Source organism: Sphaerodactylus townsendi, linkage group LG08, assembly GCF_021028975.2.
Source record: "Sphaerodactylus townsendi isolate TG3544 linkage group LG08, MPM_Stown_v2.3, whole genome shotgun sequence".
NCBI classification, from domain to species: Eukaryota; Metazoa; Chordata; class Lepidosauria; order Squamata; family Sphaerodactylidae; genus Sphaerodactylus; species Sphaerodactylus townsendi.
Genome location: NC_059432.1, coordinates 47,755,513 through 47,775,261, shown reverse-complemented (window position 1 = coordinate 47,775,261; position 19,749 = coordinate 47,755,513). Strand labels below are relative to the sequence as shown.

Here is a 19,749-nt window from a genome sequence, read left to right as displayed (position 1 = left end):
CAGGTAGATTTGGCTTTTGCAGAAGGTCCTGGTGTGCACTGTCAGTTTATACAGGGGTGCAACTTTTTGCTTATGTCAAATGGAAGTAATTTATGCACAGAACAGTTCCATTTTATCATTCACTGCAAAAGAAAATTGGGGGCGGTATATAAATCTAATTAATTAATACATACATACATACATACATACATACATACATACATACATACATACATACATACATACATACATACATACTGTTGTCAGGCAGCTAGTTCACCATTATTGCCCTCACTGAGAATCTTCTGATAAACTTCTGAACCCTGGTTATTTAGGCACATCGCTTGAAAAATCTGTTTTGTTATTTTACACAATGATTTTATGCAAACACAGCCCATCCAGGCTAACAGCCCAATCCAGAGGCAGCCAGGGGTGGCTTCGCTGCCGCACCGCCTGCAGAGGGCTTTCAGGCGGTGCATGGAGGCAGTAAAAGGCGCGGGGGGGGGGGGGGAAATCCTTGCCACCTGGAATACTCTCTATAGGGCTCGATGGAGTTCCACTACCCCTTTGGGTTGGTGTAAGTCCAAGACCCCTAAGTCTGCCTTCTTGGCTTCAAAGCCCAGGTAGAAGCCAACTAAGGCAGCTCTATCCACAGGAATACGGAACCTCAGCATTCCCCTCCCTGCAGGAGTGTTTGCTTGGTTGCCAGAAAAACTCTGTAGTGTCGCTTTGGCCACTATGAAGCTGTGGAGCACTTGGACACTGGCATCTTTGTCCTCTATGGTAGTGAGGGCGTCCCTTATGCCAGCAGAGGGGGCAAACACATTGGCATGAGCCTGCACGACACCCAAAGCCCTTTTTGCACCCTCCCTCTGATTGGGCCGCAAAAGACAAAAAAACAATTATTTTAAGAAAATATAGAATATGAAATAAATGTTGCCCCAACTTTGGCAAGTTATCAGTATGCTGCAAATAAATAGTTCCAAGTTTCTACTTAAGAACAGAGTATCTTTAGTAGTGACAAAAGATGGAGATAACTTTTTGAAATATAATAACTGCTCCATTTTCTGAAGAATTATATGTACAAGATGGAAATACCTCACTACAGAGTAATATGAGCAACTATATTACTGGAACACCTTGTTTACTGCTCTCATTAAAACGATTGCTGTTGCTTCTGGAATTTGTGTCTTTACTCTCAACATAGCCTACTCCTTTGTTTCATTGTCGTTGCTTTTTTTCAAAGAGAAGTTTCCCTTTCTGTGACTCATATTGCCTAAAATATACATTTTATTTTGAAACACTGTCTATCCTGTGCTAGCATTCACAAGTGATACATTCCAGACGAATGATGGGTGTACTAGTGGTGAAAACTGCCTAAGAGCTCATAAAATTGTGTAAGAAGAATCAAGTTTTGCTTAGGCTGTCTTGCCCCAGTCAGAGTATTTGTACTAGTAAGTTGCCTAACCAGTTTTTGCAGGATTGGGAGGCAGCAAAGTTCCTCTTTCACTGTGTTATCATTTCTCTTTTTACTTTGTCCTCCGTGTTTGTAAGATTTAAGTGTTGGTTGTTTTCTAGCCATTTAAATGAAATCCCTTTGGAATTTCAAACTGGAACATCTTTGCAAGTGACGCTGGAAGAACAGACCATGTTCGAAAGCTGTCTTTATTTATTCCTTTTAGCTCTAACAACCAGCATTGGAAAACAAGTGCTGACAGTGGGTGAGTGAGTTTCTGGTTTGTTTGGATTCCCTCCCTCCCCCAGCCCTGGTCTATATGTTTAAAAAGGAGCTAGAAGTTATCTTCTCCACTTCAATTAATCCAAAGTATTTGAATATCTGTTTAGGCTGTGATTCTAACCATACTTTATTTGGAAATGTTGAGTTCAATCATATGCAGTTACTCCAGTAAAACTGATACTGAATTTTAGACTCTTCAAAGGGTTGCAATTTTACTGATGGAAAAGACTTACGTCTAAGTCCATAATATTTTTTATTTGCTAAATATTTAACATGTTCTTCATTAAGAAATGTGGATAATAGTGGATAATCCCAATCAATTTTTGAAAGTGTGTTCTTGATATTAGGTTGTAAAAGATTTTATTCAATACTATATTTTGCTGTACAAGAAAAGCAAAACAGGATAATCATGATGGCTAGTTCTATTGTAAGCCCATTTTCTTATTACTACTGAAGAACAATAGCAGTGGGAGATGTTATGACTGCTTAGAGGTTGCCAGCTCTGGACTGGGAAATATCTGGGCATTTTGGGAGTGGAACTTGAGGAGGGTGCGGTTTGAGGAGGGAGAAACTTCGGTTGGGTAGAATGAAATAAAGTTTACCTTCCAAAGAGGCTATTTTCTCCAGGTGAAATTATCTTTGTCACCTCAAGATCTTCACCCACCCTTGACAACCATAATAATGTAGCATTAATATAATGAAGGATCTGCTAATTTGAGTTGGATTATAAAATAACATTAGGGTTTATTTTGAAAAAAAATCATAATAGAAAGTTGTTTTGGGAGTAAGCCCCATTGAATTTAATGGGATTTGCTTTTGAACAGAGCTGTTTAAGATTGTGTGTTTGAAGTTTTAGATATATTGAATCCAACTGTAAAAGAACAAAAATATTTATCATTAACATGAGAGATTTCCCTGTGCTTTGAACCACAAAGGCAGTGTGCAAAGAAACTGAACTGCTATGAGGCTGTCCACTTTTCATGTGTATTTTTGCACTTGTGGACCATAAGAAACGTAGAGAAAAACCAAGCAAAGATTTCTGATCAAAAATAGGGGCATTAAATAATGACACATGATGTTAGCAAAGAAGCCAATGGGATTTCTATTTTTCTCGAGCAATTATGAGCAAGGCAGCACTATGAGAGGCAGTTTTTCAATTATATTGGATTAGTGTCTATGGCATAAGTCCAAAGCCCTGGCTGCCGGCATAATGAAAGCAATTGGCCTGGTGGAATTTGACTAGTATCATCCTCTCCATCAGCCATATCCCTGTACTGCCCCCACTATACCAGTGGCGGGGGTGCAGGGATGCGGCATTCAGCGCAGTGTTTCACTGCTGTGGAGGGCCATGGAGGCCGTCTGCTGACAGATCCCTAAGGAGGGAAAATCCACCAGAACGGCCTCATGCCATTCCCAGTGGCAGATTTGGACCACCACCACCCCTTTGGATGGGACTGTAAATAATTGAGTGGTTCACATATAGTTGTCACATAAAACTGTGCTGCTGAGGTAATGGTAAAGGAATGCACTGGATGTGTTGTATGAAGGTAAAATAAAATAGGTAAAGATCCTTCAGAACATTCTAAAATATATTAATTATTGATAAGATATGAAAACCAATATAATCTTCTTTTAGGTGTAAGTGCTCATAAGATTCCTAGATATTCTACTTATGAAATTGTCATTCCTCAAAGACTAACAAAGAAGCACTGGACTCATCTTCATGAGGTTTGTTTCTCTCCACATTTTCTTCTTTTGTATGATATCCTATTATATAGCATTTTCTATGAATAAATACAACAGACATGTTTAATTAAAGATCTTCACTTCAGTAAAAAAAAGTTCATAAGTTCAGAAAAATTGCTGCCTAACATCCTATCACAGTTCATGAACCAGGATATTGCATTGTACAGCAGTGTATTTTAATGGTGCACTACCTTCCTTTGCCAATTTGCATGTTGAACAGCTTTACAAAGATGAATAATAATTCAGGATTACTTAACTTTGTACTATCCTAATGGGTTTGTAGATACTATAGAACCAGTTACATCAGGACAATGATATATGTGCCAGCATGATGTAGAAGTTAGTGTATAAGAGAAGGATTTGGAAGATCAAGGACGCTACTTTGCCATGCAAACTTACAGTTTGCCCTTGGGCCAAGCACATACTCTCAGCCAAACTTAACATCATGGGGACTTCATAAAACGGAGGAGGAGAGAATAATGTTGTAAGCTGCTCTGGATCCCCATTGAGTAGCAATGTACGGTGTGAATATGACAATAACTGGTTACAACTGGGAGGCCACTTTTCATTCTTTGCATAAGATGACACTTGTGATTGGTCAGAACAAGCCACATGGTGCATCAGTCACAATGGTGAAGATCTGTAGGCTTAGATATAAAATTAATTTCAAAATTATAATGTTTCACAATAGCTCTCTATTTGGGAGGGATTCTGGTAGATTACCCAATGCCTAGCTAGACAAACTCTGCAATTTTTTAAAAAAAGAATAAATGACCGCAATTATTTTATGATGGATTAGAAAATTACACTTTATATCATTTATTTTTCAGGAACATTTTGGTAATGAATTATCTTATTTAATTCAAACTGGAAATGGAACACACACCCTGAAATTAAAGAAAAATGAGTATGTTATATGGTATTCTAAGATCTTTTCAGTTTTTATTTTAGTCAGTATAGTTTTTTGTATTAAAATGTCATTTGAACAGTCAGTTGGAATGGCAGAATACTCAGACAGGGAAAGGGAATCTAATGTACTAAAACAGAACATAGGTAGTTGGAAGGAGGGGGAGATGGCCAGCAGGTCCCCTTGTTCTGAATATGTAGGGTTGTCTCTTGCCACACCTTGAACCTTAGCCAGCCCTGTAACTAGAATCTGGTGAAAGACTTCTCTGCCTGCCTTGTTACTTTCTTCTCAGCATGAGGCACAGCAGCTCAGGTGAGAGAGTGATATTGCCAAGGTTCCTAGAGGACAGCAAGCTGGCTGTGGAAAAAGGCAAGTAAGACTACCACCAACCTACTGTGGCCAGCTTGCTCTTTTACTGGGTTGTCAACTTTCAGGCATGGAGCTCTTCCAGAATCACAACTGATCTCCACACTACAGAGATCAGCTCACCTTCAGAAGCTGGACTCTACAGCTTCCTTTCCTTCCCAAACTCTAACCTTTCTAGGTAACATCCCCAAATCTCCAGGAATTTTGTAAGCTGAAGGTGGCAATCCTAGTGGATGATATGGTTTACTCTCTGTTCACTATGGTCAGCTTGGTCTTTTCGCAACAGCCTTTCGGGTGCTGGGATGATAGTGTAGAGGCTGCAGAGAAAGGTTGGAGGTTGTTGGAGAAGATGGGACCTTCACTTCAATCCTTGGCATGGAGCCCACATTTCAAGGAGGCTTTCTGTTAATCTATCTTGCCCCACTGGCAGCAGCTGTTTCAAGGTTGGGAAACCTGTCAACCACAAGGTATATTGGGCACTGGCCTTTCCCACTTTCCTAGAATTTAGGACACGTCTCACATTGAGGCACAGAGGCAATGAAGTATCCCCATAAATTTTGTCCTTGCCTTTGCTTTCAGTGGTTTCTACTTCTGCCCCTGGCCCCCTGGCCCACCACCAGAAAGATTTTTTTAGGCTTTTTCCATTTTTCAATTTTGCACTGAATGAATATAATTGATTTATAACAACGTATTGCAACAATGACCTAGTTCTCAGCTTTCATTTTATAAGAAGAAATATGCAGCCAGCATCTTATAATCCTGCAACCAGAGGGATAGAGACGTGCTTTAAAAAAAATTAAATGTTGGGAACTAGTATATTTTTGCTGTAATAGATTGTTATAAAGCTATAGCTATTAACAACTTGGAAAAGCCTGGAAAAAATCCCTCTGGTGGGGGAGGAATGGGGAGACACTGAAGGCTAAAGCAAGGAAAGTGTAAGAAAAACTTCTGTATGAATGCTCTGTTGCTTCTGTGAATCCGTTGGGATTTGCAGCAGTAGTATGAGCTGTGGGGATAACCATCTCTATGTAGAAGCAAGAAGAAATGCCCAATAAGTAATCATATTTTGGTAAAGCCCCCAAAAGACATTTAGATTTTTTAAATTAGTATCAAGTGTGGGATTAACATTTGGGTTAAAATATTTTCTTGGTGGTGTCAGTTTGTGTTCTTTTACTTTCTTGCCTATAGTTCAGTGGTGGCGAACCTATGGCACAGATGCCAGAGGTGGCACTCTGAGCCTTCTCTGTGGGCATGCGCAAACAGAGTGCCCCCCCCCCCCCACCCCCCATCTAGGCTGCCCTGGGCTGCTGGGCTCGATTATTAGCATTAAACCTAAGACCTAGTTTTGGGAAAGCAGTGTAGGTAACCTTGTTAAGCACTGTTAAACCCCACTGATTTTCATTCAAAGAACTAAAGCACGATCCTTTATCTGGGAGTAAGTTCAGTTGCTGGCAATGGGGCTTGCTTCTGAGTAAACCCTCCTAGGGTTGTGATTCACCCATTGGAAGAGTTGCACAGTTGCTTCAAAGTAAAGCCACCGACTACCACCAAGCTTACTCCCGAGTAACGCACGCCTTGGAGCCAACCATTTTTTTCTAAACTAAAACCTCAGTATTCAGGTTAACTTGCCATGTTGGCACTTTGCAATAAATAAGTGCGTTTTGGGTTGCAATTTGGGCACTCGGTCTTGAAAAGGTTCGCCATCACTGCTATAGTTGATCAAGACAAAGTCTGAAGAGTTAAACAAGAAAATACACTTAAGTATGATAAATAAAATGGATGGCCTAATAGCCCCGTGAAAAAGGAAGGGCAGAATGATGTAGCTTTTCTCCATTATTAATCCCATATATTCTGTTTTAGTTCATATGTGGTGATGGGCTATGATATTGCTACCCTAAAATATTTAATAGAAAATTTGATTTTTATTTGAGTTGCTGAATTGTCTGTCTCATGAACAAACTTTTAATTAAGACATTATGAAATATACATTTTTTAAATTTCAGAAATCTTATTGGAAAAAATTTCATAGTATTTACGCACAGTAATGATGGGGAATTGGAGACAACTCCCTTTGAAGCCAAGGTATGATGTCGATGGCTGCTTATATGTGGAGGTTTTGGTCTGGTTTGGTGACTAAACAATAATGGGTTTTATGAAAAATACATAACATGTTATTTTTCTATCATCTTCTGTTTATCCTTTTCCTGTCCTTGATGTGCTATTGTCCAAACTTGTGTGTGTGTGGGGTGGGGGGGTGTGCTGCTGTCAAGTCACAGCTGACTTATGATGACCCCATAGGTTTTCAAGACAAGGTGCATTCAGAGTTAGTTTGCCATTGCCTGCCTCTGCATCATGGCCCTGGTATTCCATATAGAGTGCCCATGTAAATACTAACCAGGGTTAACCCTGCTTAGCCTCTAAGATCTGATGAGATCAGGCAAGCCTGGAGCTATCCAGGTCAAGGTATTGTTTTGAACACAGTTGTTATCATATTTCTGAATGATCAGAGTCTACGTAATTTGCCCAACATCTGAATGGGAAAGTTTGAATTTCTGAATCACCATATGCACAGTGCTATTTTCCCTTCCCTATGACTGCCGTTTGCACTACTGATAGGTTTTTGCCAGCTTTTCTAAAGTTGGTACTTGCTATACACAATAGTGACATAGCTATCACTGTTTTTCTAAAGGATGGGAATGAATTGGGAAAAGTAATTACTAAGGGAAGCATAAAGTGTATTCCCATCCGGATGCTGTGTCGTTTTTGTGAACGCCTCTGCCATGGGCTGATCCCAAGTAGGTACAGTGTTCATCTTCAAAGCCTTGGAAATCATTTGCTAAAACTCTAAGAATTCCAGTTCCCCACAATATTCCTTTGAAGATTAAAGGTTTTAGGCACATATGGGCATTGTCCATTCAGAGGAAAATACTGTCCATCATATATCAATACTATTGTTACATATTGTCTAATAATTAAGATAAAAAGCCAGCTCACACATTTCCAGCCACACAGTACCATAGCACAGTAGCAGAATGATCTTTTAATTAGTTTCTGAATTGCCTGTTCTGTTCAAATTTCTAACTCTCAAGAGACTGGGTCCCTCGACCATTTCCTTTTACACTGCTATGTCTGGATAGGAAAGATTGTGCCCTATAATTAAAGTATTAAGCAGGTTGACTTTGAAATAATTTTCTGTTGAACCACCTTCATTGTAAACATGTTTGGGAATCAGTTGCTAGTTTGTGTATGAATGGTATATTTGTCTCTGTCAAATAACAAATTGAATACTGGAACATGGCCATACAGCCTAGAAACCCCACAACACTCCAACAAATTGAATCTCTCCTTTGCATGAAAGAACCACCATGTTTACATTGTTAATTGGTTCCAGACTCACTGCTATTACCATGGAGTTCTTGAAGGAGCTGCTGACTCTCTGCTTGCTTTCAGTACCTGTGATGGACTTAGGTATTGTCCTTTCTTTTCACTGTATCTTAATATTGATTTTTCAATTTGCCTGGGAAAGGGAAATGTTATTTATTTATTAAACTACATATACCCCACTGTCGATGGTGGCTCTTGGCAGCTTAAAGACTTATGGCAGTGAAGATTTATTGAGGGTAGTGGGATCTGTTCTAAATTGGTTTTAGATAACAGAAAGTATTTCTTCACCCAATGCATAGTTAAATTGTGGAACTCCCTGCCCCATGATGCAGTGATGGCTGCCAACTTGGAAGGCTTTAAGAGGAAAATGGACATGTTCAAGAGGGATAGGGTTATTCATGATTACTAGTAAAAAGGTTATCTATTCTCTCCACTAGTAAAAAGGATATATATTCTCTCCACTATCAGAGGAGCATATTATATTAGGTGTTGTGGAACACAGACAGGATAATGCTGCTGCAATCACCTTATTTGTGGGCTTCCTAGAGGCAACTGGTTGGCCACTGTGTGAACAGGCTGTTGGATGGACCTTGGTCTGATCCAGCATGGCTTTTCTTATGTTCTTATAACGGCAATCCTAAGTACATGTAACTCCTATTATGTTAAATGGGACTTACTCTCAGGAATACAATCTTAGAATTCCAGTTTTAGTCAACCAAATCATTCTTATAATTCTGGCATATTGTTTTCATAAAGCATGGGTTATAGTTTTAAGTTTTGATTAAAATAAGTGAATTTACAAAACTGGTAACGTAGATATCTGACTGGAATATGAAGTTCATTCATGGATTTTCTGAAATTTGAATAGGGACCGACATATTAAGAGGTCACAGAAACAATCTCCAAGTTAGCAGAGCGTGTGTGTTTGTGTGTGGGTGTACAGTTTCACTAAATGCTACTTCTGAAAGTTATTTAGCAACAATGACTCAGGGTCATCTTTTGGGAAGGAAATGAAACTTGAATGAATAAATGTTCTTGCTCCTGTGGTTTTAGGGGCATTCTCCATATTGGTGGCAAACAGTATGGCATGGAACCAGTTGATGGATCAGATCAATTTGAACACTTTTTCTATCAAGTAGAAAATTCTCCTCAAGACTCTTTTCTGTGTGGTGTACAAAACAATGACCTGCATTATCATCATCAAAGCATGGAGCCTTTTCTGAAGCACACAAATATATCACATGGACATTTTGGCAGGGATACCATTCTACGGGTAAAAAAAACCCCTTTGTTTTTCAAAAACTGTATACTTTGCCTGATCTAGTTGTTAATTATTTAGTAAATTTCTGTGCTGCCCTTCAAATATATCCTTGGCTGGGTTACACAATAAAACAGCTTTAATAATTGCTCTAGTTTTAGTAATTGTCTTTTTGGTTTTTAACTGAGATTTGTAATTTATTTCCAGTATCGAAGGGGGTCTGTGCCCTATTGATTTCTGTAACTGAAATAATACTTTGGGAAAGAGACTAGTAATATATATTTGTAATGAGCTATTTGTGTTGAGCTGTACTAAAGTCAAATTCAAGTAGTTTTATCTTTGTAGATTCACAGCTCGAGTTGAACTGATTTCTTTGAATTTATTGATTTAATATTGTTGAATGGGACTGTTGTGCCGAGTGCGTCAGTGAAGAATTCTCTACTGTGCTGGAAGAAAGGGAGGTCTAATAACAGTTTAGACAAATAAGCATATGCAGTTAGACTTTGCTGCTTTAACTTCATTACGTCTGACACAGTGCACCTAGCTGATTCATTTATACAAGCGCCAGTATAGCCAGCATCTTCCTTTGCCAAGTATAATGCAGTGTAGCACTGTCACATAAAGATGCCCCTTTGCCTAACCATGAAGGGAAGGAAAGATGGTGTGTGTGGGGGGCGGGGGGGTGACCCAGGGGTCAAGATTCAAGATGGCTTCATTATGCACCATCCATTGATGCCTCCTGGATCAATCAGGCATAGCTCTGATCCAAGCAAACTGATTTGGATTTATGTCAGTGAAATCTGTGGAATTGGCTTCTGCTGTGCAAATGAGCCTTATCCAAAGAACCATGAGCGAAACAGCTTTAAATGAGTGGGGGAAGGGTTTCCCCAGTTGCTTCCTCACACTACTTCCTTCTTACTTATCAACAGAGATGAAGATAGAAGTGGTCTGTGAACACAGGAGATTGCTATGGTGGTCACAGCACTTGATTATCCCTAGGAGCAAACAGGAGCCCAGATGTGCAGCACGTCCATGTGCAGCATCTTCCTGTGGTTGCAAGAGAATGGTCCATGTGCTTATCCCCAGTCTCTGGACTGGCCAAGTTTTAATGGAGTACTGTAGCCTAGTTCTCACTGAGCTGGCAAACTTGAGTGGGAAATGAGTCACTTCAGACTACAGGTAGAGGCTTATGTGATAAGAATCCTTACCCATAGGTGGAAAAATCCTGTAAATAAGGAGAAAGCTATGCCAGAACCCTTCTCTTGGATATCTGGTTGTTCTGTTGACATGATTTTTTTAAAAAATGAAGTAGTATTATGTCTTTTGGTGTAATAAACTTAAGTTATAGAAGGCATATTTCAGTTTCACACCATGTGAATGTCTTACTGCTAATGATAAAAGAAGTTCAATGATGAAAAACAATCTTGGAGGTGCTCTCCCTTTCTGGATGTCTTCAAGCAGAGGTTGGACAGTGATCTGTCAGGAATGCTCTAGTTTTGATTTCTTCTGTATTAAGCACAGCTTGAACTATAGTACATGCCCTATAGTAGAGTTCTCTTACATGGTACCCACAGAACCTTTCTTGGCACCTGCCAAGTATTTCTGAAAAGTGGATGGGGCCAGGTGAGGCTTCCAATTGGCTGCAGACATTAAAATAATGTTGTTTCAGCGGCAGCTATCACTACGATACTGGTTTTCTCTGCTGGAAGTAAAGGACTTTGTGCTGTCCCTTAACCTCAGACTTCAGAGCAGGACTTGACTAGAGAGTCAGAGAAATAGAAGGATCAAGGCACTGGGCATCCTTTCTCTGCTGCTCTGACACTATCCCTTTGATGTGTAAAAACTTAGTAAAAGTTGAGCTGATAAATTATTTTATTCCTTGGCTATCTGGTACCTATTGAAAAAGAAAACTGGAATTGTTTTGAGCAAAATTTATCTATTTTAAGTAATTCAGTGAATCACTGATAATATAAATATATTTTTTCCAACTTACAGAAGAAACGTGCAGTGCTGCCACAGAAAAGCTATGTTGAACTATACATGGTGGTGGATAACAAGAAGGTAATCTCTCTAAACGCAATGACATACTGCATTAGAAACTAAACTTCCCACCCATTAACATCTTATATTTTGAATTGTTTCAGTATTTGCAGAAAGGTGGAGATGTGGCATCTGTAACCAAGGAAATAATTGAACTGGCTAATTACGTTGATGCGGTAAGCCATCACAGGGTCATGGTTACATGAAAAAGGACTGCCATAATATTTCTTAATTATTGTTACCAGATTTTTTAATTACTGTTACCAAATCTGTTGCAGCCTACTTCAGAAAGGGTTGAATCTTGCTTATTCAAGAGTCACCATGCTGTTCATATTCAGACTTGACTCACCATTGCTTTCATTAAACATTGTGCCTGAAGAAGCACTTAGAACTGTAAACTCTGCGTCCGTTTGGAACAACTCATTTAGAAGAGCTTTGAGATGTTGCAATTGTACACAGATTAATAATGATTGCAGTTGGTAACTCTTGCAAAAAGTATATAATATCAGTATCTTCTAATGTAAGTGTCACTTTAGTGTCAATCTGTGCAGTGGTGGGATCCAAAAATTTTAGTAACAGGTTCCCATGGTGGTGGGATTCAAACTGTGGTGTAACGCCAATGGGGCTGGGCGGGGCACAACAGGGGCGTGGCCGGGCATTTCGGGGGCGGGGCATTCCTGGGCAGGGCTGTGGCAAGGACACAGACGCTGCGCCGGTCCTTGGGCAGGAAACGAATGCAGGCAGGCGCAGGCTTCCATGCACACCGGTGCACCTCCTGCTAGACTGCTTCAAGTTCTGAGCGCTACTGCTGAGAGGAGGGGCGTAACTAAGGCAAAAATCACGTGGCAAAATCACCAATTAGTAACCCCCTCTCAGCACACACAAATAATTAGTAACCTACTCTCGGGAACCTGTGAGAACCTGCTGGATCCCACCTCTGAATCCGTGCCACTTGGCATATGAGTTAATTTATTTTTAATTTTTATTTGATTAAACTTATATCCCATGCTCTGGATCCAAGGCTGGGCTCAGAGCAGCATACACTCACACCTAAAACATTAAAAAATAATAATATACAAAACTAGTTAATGATTTATCAATAAAAACTCAAATAGCCAACAGCAGCATAAACCTATGGAAAAATCACCAATCCCATCTTGATACAGTCTCCTATTCAAAGGACTGTCTGAGGATAGGAAAACATTTGGCAAGAGGACGACACAGACTGAGACTGACAATAGTGTGTTGGTGGTTAGTTGTTGGGAGGCTGGAAGATGGAATTGGAATAGATGAGCAGCCTCAAACAAAAGCCCAGCAGAACATCTCTGTCTTTCAGGCCCTGTGGAACTGTTTAAGGTTTCACAAGGCTCTGGTGTCAGATAACCAATTCTACCAGACTGGAGCCAGTGCAGAGAAAGGGCAGAAGGCCAATTTTTTTTCCTGATCAGCATTTTTTCTCCTATATATACAACTTCATGGCACATGTTTTTAGTCATTCCTATTAACACATATACTGACAAGGTGAGGTGTAGATGTGGAACCATGTTATGTGTTATCAGGGATGACTTGAAATGCATACAATTGTATACTTGTTGGGAATCGGTATCCTTAAAAATATGTATTCTCTGATATGGTGATGTATATTCCATAGTAGTGGACAAAGACAGAGGTTGACCAGTCAACTTCTTCAACCGTAAAGAGAACAAATACACATGGTTTGGGGAAACTTACTGATGCTGTACAGTAATGACTATTGTATATTTGCAGATGTTCAGTTCTTTAAACATACAAATTGTACTAGTTGGACTGGATATATGGATTAAAGAAAACTTCATAGATGTGGATATGGGTTCAGCTGGAGATGTTCTGAGTGCATTTGCAGCTTGGAGACAGAAAACTCTCATGAAGCAACCGAGAAATGATGTTGGCCATCTTATAATGTAAGGAATGGTTCCCTCACATCAGTCAATCTGTGCTCATAAACTGGGCCTGGAATTGTGATCTCTAATTCTGCAGCTGGCAAAAATAATGCAGATTATTTGTGCAGAAATTTTATATTCAGGGGACTTGTGTGTTTGTGAGTGTATGTGGAAGTTTTTTTTTAGTATTACTGGAATTAAGGACTGGTTCATATTACAATGCAAAGAAGAAAGGGATGAGACATGGAGGCAGAGGATTGGATAACAGATGTATTGAATGTGCTCTGACTACTAGAATCTGAATTATGACTGTATATATTTGTTTACATATGAAATTTATACGTCATCTCTTCTAACAGAGATCTGCACAAGATTGTTCACTAAATTAAAAAATGCTACAATGAAATCATAAAAACAACATACATAAAAATATCAATATTAAAACTAATAGCAAAATCACGAGCCATAAAATCACGAGCCAGGCTAGAAGCAGACCACTGAAACAGCTAAGAAAGATGGAACCCTTCTGTCAAAAGAAAAGAGAAATGTTTTGGCCTTGCATCTAAAGTACAATAAAGTAGGTATCACGCAAGCCTCTAGGTGCAAAGCATTGCCACAGAGAAACCCTGACTGGTTGGCACCCATCTTACCATTCTTGGCATATGAAGCAGGACTTTGGAAGGCGATCTTAACTGCTGAGCTGGTCAATACCAGAGAAGGCAATCCTTCAAGTACTGTAACCCAAGACATTTTACAGGTTAAAAAAAATTGTGCCCAGAAACAAATGGGCAGTCAGTGCAGATATTTCAGAACACAGGTGATACAATCTCTGTATCCAGCCCGAATAATAAGCTTACTGCTGCATTTTGGACATGCTCTGTGTTTTTTCAGCAGGCTAACGTCAGCAGCCATAAGAATTCAGTGCTGTAGTTGGAAAAGGCCATGCTTAGTGATAGTGCACATGCTTTCCAGGAGGTCCAAGATACAATTCCTGGCATCTCCAATTAAAGGATCTTATGTTCTTAGGTATTTGGAGCCCAACGGCACAGAAAGGTAGGCTGCAGTTCTGCAGTCAAAGCTCTGCTTACAACCTGAGTTTTATCCTGATGGAAGTCAATTTCAGATAGCTGGCTCAAAGTCGACTCAACCTTCCATCCTACCAAGGTTGGTAAAATGAGCTTGCTGAGGGGTAAAGGCAGACTATGTTTACAAGGTGGTTTATCTAACTGGGGAAGGCAATGGCAAACCACCTTGTAAACATAGTCTGCCTAGTAAAAATGGTGATGTGACATCACCTCACTGGTCAGTAATGGAAAGACTGTCTTCTGCCTGAGGCTACAAGGAACCATTGCCAGTCACAATAAACAAGACTGTACTAGATGGACCAATGATCTAATTTGGAATTAGGCAACATCATATTTCAGCCTGGATATTGAGTGAGTTCATATTTTGAGTTGAGATTTCTTCATGTTCTGCTCACTATGTTAGATTTCACATTGGATGCCATAGTTTTCAAACTTCAACACCAGATGCATTGCACTAATTCTGTTCTTGCACTGCAGAGGGAGACAACCATTTGGTTCGACAGTTGGAATGGCTTTTGTTGGGACAGTTTGTAACCGGGATTTAGGAGGATCAATCAGTACTGTAAGTACACTACATTCATGGCATCTGCTACATTTTCAACTTGCTTTTACTCAGAGTTGCATACATATTTCTCCCCTCCGTTTTAAAATTATCACAATAAATCAATGAGGTAGATGAAGCTGAGGAAAATGTGACTGGCCTATGGTTACCCAGCAAACTTCTTGAACACTCAAACCCACCCCAGCCTCTAATCAGTACCCTGACTCTCATGATTTAAGTGTTTAGATTCTAACATTACGAGTCAATGTAGTCTAGGGATTAGAGTGCTGGACTAGTATCTGAATGACCAGATAAAATCCTCACTTTATCATGAAGCATGGGTGACCTTGTCAGTCACCATCTCCAGCTACCTTGTACAGATACTGGGAAGATAAAATAGGGAAGGGAAAACCATCTTGGCTGTCCTGAACCTTTTGGAGACAAGGTGGGGTGAAATGTACTAGAGAAATAGGTGACTCCAGGTTATGGTAATAATTAGACTACATTGGTTTGCCCTGGCATAGCAGGGGGTAGGGGGAGTACTTATTCACAGGTCCAATGCGTTGCCCCCTGGAACCAAACGCTGGCCATTTGGCTGTGAACCCTGGATCTTCTTCACATCACGATCAGGTCGTATTACCCATATATCCCGTATCCCTTTCTATTCCAAATCTATTTTCCAACAAATCTATATCTTAGGAACTCTGTGTGTGCATGTTTGCTGCATTGAACCAAGTGATTGTAAACCTGTTATCCCTACAATAAAGATTGCTAAATTTGCACTACATTCCTCTCTGTGGATTTTTTTCTGAGAACTGATCTTCGTATACACTGGTATTAAAGATTCCTTACCCAGCCTCTCATAACATTAATAAGTAGTCTGCTCTAAGCTAATATTCCCCACTATATTGAGAGACTGTGTCTCTACCTTGCATAACAGGTTTGTTACAATATTCCTCACGTTATTTGAAATATTGTTACTGTTATTTGTCTTCTTATTCAAAGTGTGTAATATAAGCATATAAATGTAATCTGTTCTACTGCACTAGATGAAAATGAGTCCTGCCACTTTATTCTGTGCAGAATATCCTACTCGGGTTTTTTAAAAATTACAACCTCTGTGGTTGTCCACTCAAACAAACAGAGCAAAGGGCAAGGATGTTCATTCCATTCATTTCTACGTATTGAGGGGAAATTAGCGACAGTCAGGGACAATGGGAAACTGGATGCAGTTGTCCCCACAGTTTCAACCATATAGTCCCTGTGGTGAGGCAGCAAAATTCCCACCTATGTTGTACCAGCTCTGAATGTAAGGAAGAGTGATAGAGCATCTGCTTTACATTTGTAAGATCCCAGATTCAAACTCCAACATTTCCAACTAAAAGGATCAAGTAATAAGTGATGTGAAAAATTTCTGCATGAGACCCTGGTGAGCTGTGTCCTGGGTAGACAATAGTGGCTTTGGTAGACCTGTGGTCAGGCTCAGAATAAGATATTTCATGTTTGTTCAGGCAAAGCAGACAGGTTCCAGGCCCAAGGAGTTTACAGTCTAAGACCAGATATGAATGTGAGAAACACTTTGCTGTCCAAATAAGCTAAGGGGCAATGTTGCTCCAAACATGTTTACCCTTTATCTCTTTGATCTCTTTACCAGTTTAATCATGAGGATGTGATTGCTCATGCGTCAATTGTTGCACATGAACTGGGACATAATCTGGGTATGGATCATGATGATAAAAGATGTCCAGGTTCCTACATTATGCACAGCTCAGCTAAGTAAGCACTCTTTATTTTAGATGTGTTTATTTGTTTACTTTGTTTTAATTTATAGCTTAGATTCTAACTCATCAATCTTGGTTCCTTGATCTGCAAGAAGGCCAAGCACCAGGCACTAAAATCCCAGTATCGGTATATTGCAGAATCTTGTGTTACAGCAGTAGAATCCATTCCTGTTTTAAACTGGGGCGTGACACCCAGTGATGCCGCCTTGAATAGAATAGTCACTGTATGGACTATAGGTGTGACCTTCCTTTGAGAAAGGGAGCTTGCAGTTACTAATTTTTCATCCAGTTACTGTCTTTATTGTATCACATTTTTATCTCTTCTTTTCTTTAACAAGTTCAAGGCAGCATAACTAGCTCTCTGCATCTCTGTTTTACAACAATCCTGAACGACAAATGGTCTAACATACAGTGAATTTGTAAGGTCCTGTCCGTAAAATGCAAATTGAAGTTAATGCAGCCTCAGTTTGCTTCCACAATTGTTTGGGCAAGGGACTGGTAGTGTTCTGTTCCACAAGTAAAATATCTTAGGTGCCCTGAACTCATCCAGAACAAAGTGGGAGACTCACAAACAAGGTGTAACAGTTAAAAAAAGAGAGAGAGAGGTTTTATTACATAGAAGAATTGAGACCCTAACTACTCCCAAGGTCTGACTAAAATAAAGTACTTGCTTGACTGGAAAAACTTGAAGCTTGAGACTTTGATTCTTTCTTGACTTCTTCCAAGAAAGTCCACTTTGTCTGTGCTTTCTCTTGGTTCCTTCAGTGTACTCTATCTGGACTCTACTTTCTGTAACACCTTAACTTTTATACTCTTTATACACCTTAGACTATACACCATAGATGTAAGAGATATTGCAGCCTTCCAACTCCGCTGGCACCTTAGACTAAATTAACTAAACAGGGGTACTACTGGGTAATGAAAGGAAGACTGCCTGTAGGGGGATTTCTTAAAGGGACAGGGTCTAACCACACTTCCCTCCCTTAGAACACTATACATTGTAACCATAGGAACAACTGATACTTAATAAGAAAATAGTAAGAGCTTCTCTGGAGGCATGACAGGTTACTTAACCCTTCCCCTGGATTCACTGTCCAGAAATAGAAATTGAAAGGTTAATAGGATATAGAAGATGGGAGGGAACAGTTTCAATCAGCAGAACTGAAGGGAGGTTAAAGCATTAAACCACCACTTCCTTCCTTGTTTAAGGCAAACAGAGGCTTCATGAGCCTACAGTTTGCTAAATGTGGAGAGACACTGGATTTTTCTGCCATTTCTTGAGCAGTTAACCTGACACACATTAACTGCAATGCCATGCTGACTTCCTGTACATTGGTGCTAGGATGATATATTCAGGAAAGACTAAAGTACTGTATATTTTTGTTTCTCTTTCTAATGTCTGTTGCTTTCCTTTTTATACAAGAAGCCCAGACTGCTCAATCACTGTCCAGTTTCAGAAAAGAGAGATCCACGATCTCTATTGTCTTGGTAATAACACTTATAGCCACCTGATGGTTAAGAGGATGGCCAAATAATTTGTCCATTATTTGATTGGACAAATAACTATGCCTGACAATATTCTGCTTTCTAGTGGGTCCAAGAACTTCAGCAGTTGCAGTTCCAATGATTTTGAAAATCTCATCTTGAAAGGTGGTGGAAGCTGTCTTAGAAATCCTCCCAAACCAAGTGATATCTTTACAGAACCAGTTTGTGGCAATCAAATAGTGGACAAGGATGAAGAATGTGACTGTGGTACACCAAAAGTAAGAATTATGCAAATTTCCTGGGTAAAATTTTCATTTGCCCCTCTCCCCTGGATTGGCCTCCTGGAACATCAAGTGATATTTCCAGTCTACTGCTGGTCCAGGCTTGACAGAGCTGGTGGACGAGAATGAATGAAGATGAATGAGTGTATCTTACCAAACTATCTAGTCATTCTGGTTACTTTCCCATGGGTTATTTGCTGAGGTTTGGATGCTGTTGGGAAGTAGGGCTTTTCACACAGCATCATGGTACTTCTGTGCACCCCCTAAGTTTCCACCTTCTTTCGTGTGCTTGTTCCCGAACCTGTTTGCTTCCCTCTATGTGATACTTACATGGAAGGAAAAGTACCCCATCAGTTCCATTTTTCCTGCCCCAGTTTCATGCAGCACTGCCAGAGGGCTTCTTTGTTTTTGTTTATTTATATCACCAATTGAATACCACCATAGTGTTGTAATGTTGTCACGACCAGTCTATCAAGTTCTTTGAATTCAGAGTTTTGATTCAAAATAGTCTCTAGCCTCTGTTTGCAGATATATGTCTTTCTCCTTCTGCAATAAGCAGTGGCATAGCACCAATTGGGTGGGACGCCCCGGGCGAAGCCGTGGTGGAGGCGTGGCCAGACCGTGGAGGGGACATTCTGTGGGTGGTGCCACAGCAGGGGTGCAGAGCGTGTGCGGCGCCCCAGGTGCAGTTTCCCCTCACTCTGCCTCTGGCAACAAGAGTGGATAGAAATTTACTTTTTAGAAAATTGGGAATGCTGAGAACATGAAAGGCAGATTGTTATACCATTAGAACCCTATAATAATATTCAGTTGTCAGGGGGTTTTTTTTGGAAAAAGAGTTCAGAGACATGAGAGGGGGGAATAGTCATTGCTGAGAGACTAGGGCACTTTTTATTTTTATTTATTTATAGGCCCCTGTCTCAGTGAGACTCAAGGTAGCTTGCACATTGTAGGACAGTGTAATCAATAGGATGCTACAACTAATAAGTAATATAATAGGATTTGAATTACAGCAATCTGAAACAATATAGACTGTTTGGCATGAGAATAATAAAAATGCAGAGTAATGGTGCTACATAAGTGTAGAAACAAATGCAGTGAGAGTAGAATAATGCATACAGTGAACAGATAACACACAGGGTTCCAATTCACAGTCCCAGGCTTTTTATAAAAGCACCTTTGGATCATTGCATTATAATTTTTTCCTATTTCACTCATAAAAATACCCTCCTGATCAGT

At 39.9% G+C, this 19,749-nt stretch overlaps 1 protein-coding gene across 4 annotated transcripts in view; it reads left to right on the top strand.

The window, feature by feature from the left end:
• The first annotated feature begins 1,339 nt into the window (after nucleotides 1-1,339).
• The window catches only part of LOC125438570 (disintegrin and metalloproteinase domain-containing protein 9-like), a 37,963-nt gene continuing 19,553 nt past the window's right edge, over nucleotides 1,340-19,749 (top strand). Inside the window, exons 1-13 of one of the 4 annotated variants that reach the window (XM_048507006.1) lie at nucleotides 1,340-1,433; nucleotides 1,558-1,700; nucleotides 3,354-3,445; nucleotides 4,294-4,370; nucleotides 6,740-6,818; nucleotides 8,128-8,204; nucleotides 9,174-9,393; nucleotides 11,374-11,439; nucleotides 11,523-11,594; nucleotides 13,186-13,358; nucleotides 14,900-14,984; nucleotides 16,618-16,739; nucleotides 18,336-18,507. In XM_048507006.1, the coding sequence (XP_048362963.1) occupies nucleotides 1,628-1,700; nucleotides 3,354-3,445; nucleotides 4,294-4,370; nucleotides 6,740-6,818; nucleotides 8,128-8,204; nucleotides 9,174-9,393; nucleotides 11,374-11,439; nucleotides 11,523-11,594; nucleotides 13,186-13,358; nucleotides 14,900-14,984; nucleotides 16,618-16,739; nucleotides 18,336-18,507 (1,308 nt within the window). In that variant the 5' untranslated portion in view covers nucleotides 1,340-1,433; nucleotides 1,558-1,627. Of the gene's footprint in view, nucleotides 1,434-1,557; nucleotides 1,701-3,353; nucleotides 3,446-4,293; nucleotides 4,371-6,739; nucleotides 6,819-8,127; nucleotides 8,205-9,173; nucleotides 9,394-11,373; nucleotides 11,440-11,522; nucleotides 11,595-13,185; nucleotides 13,359-14,899; nucleotides 14,985-16,617; nucleotides 16,740-18,335; nucleotides 18,508-19,749 lie in introns of those variants that run through there. The other 3 variants (XM_048507007.1, XM_048507008.1, XM_048507009.1) reach the window with 3 other exon arrangements.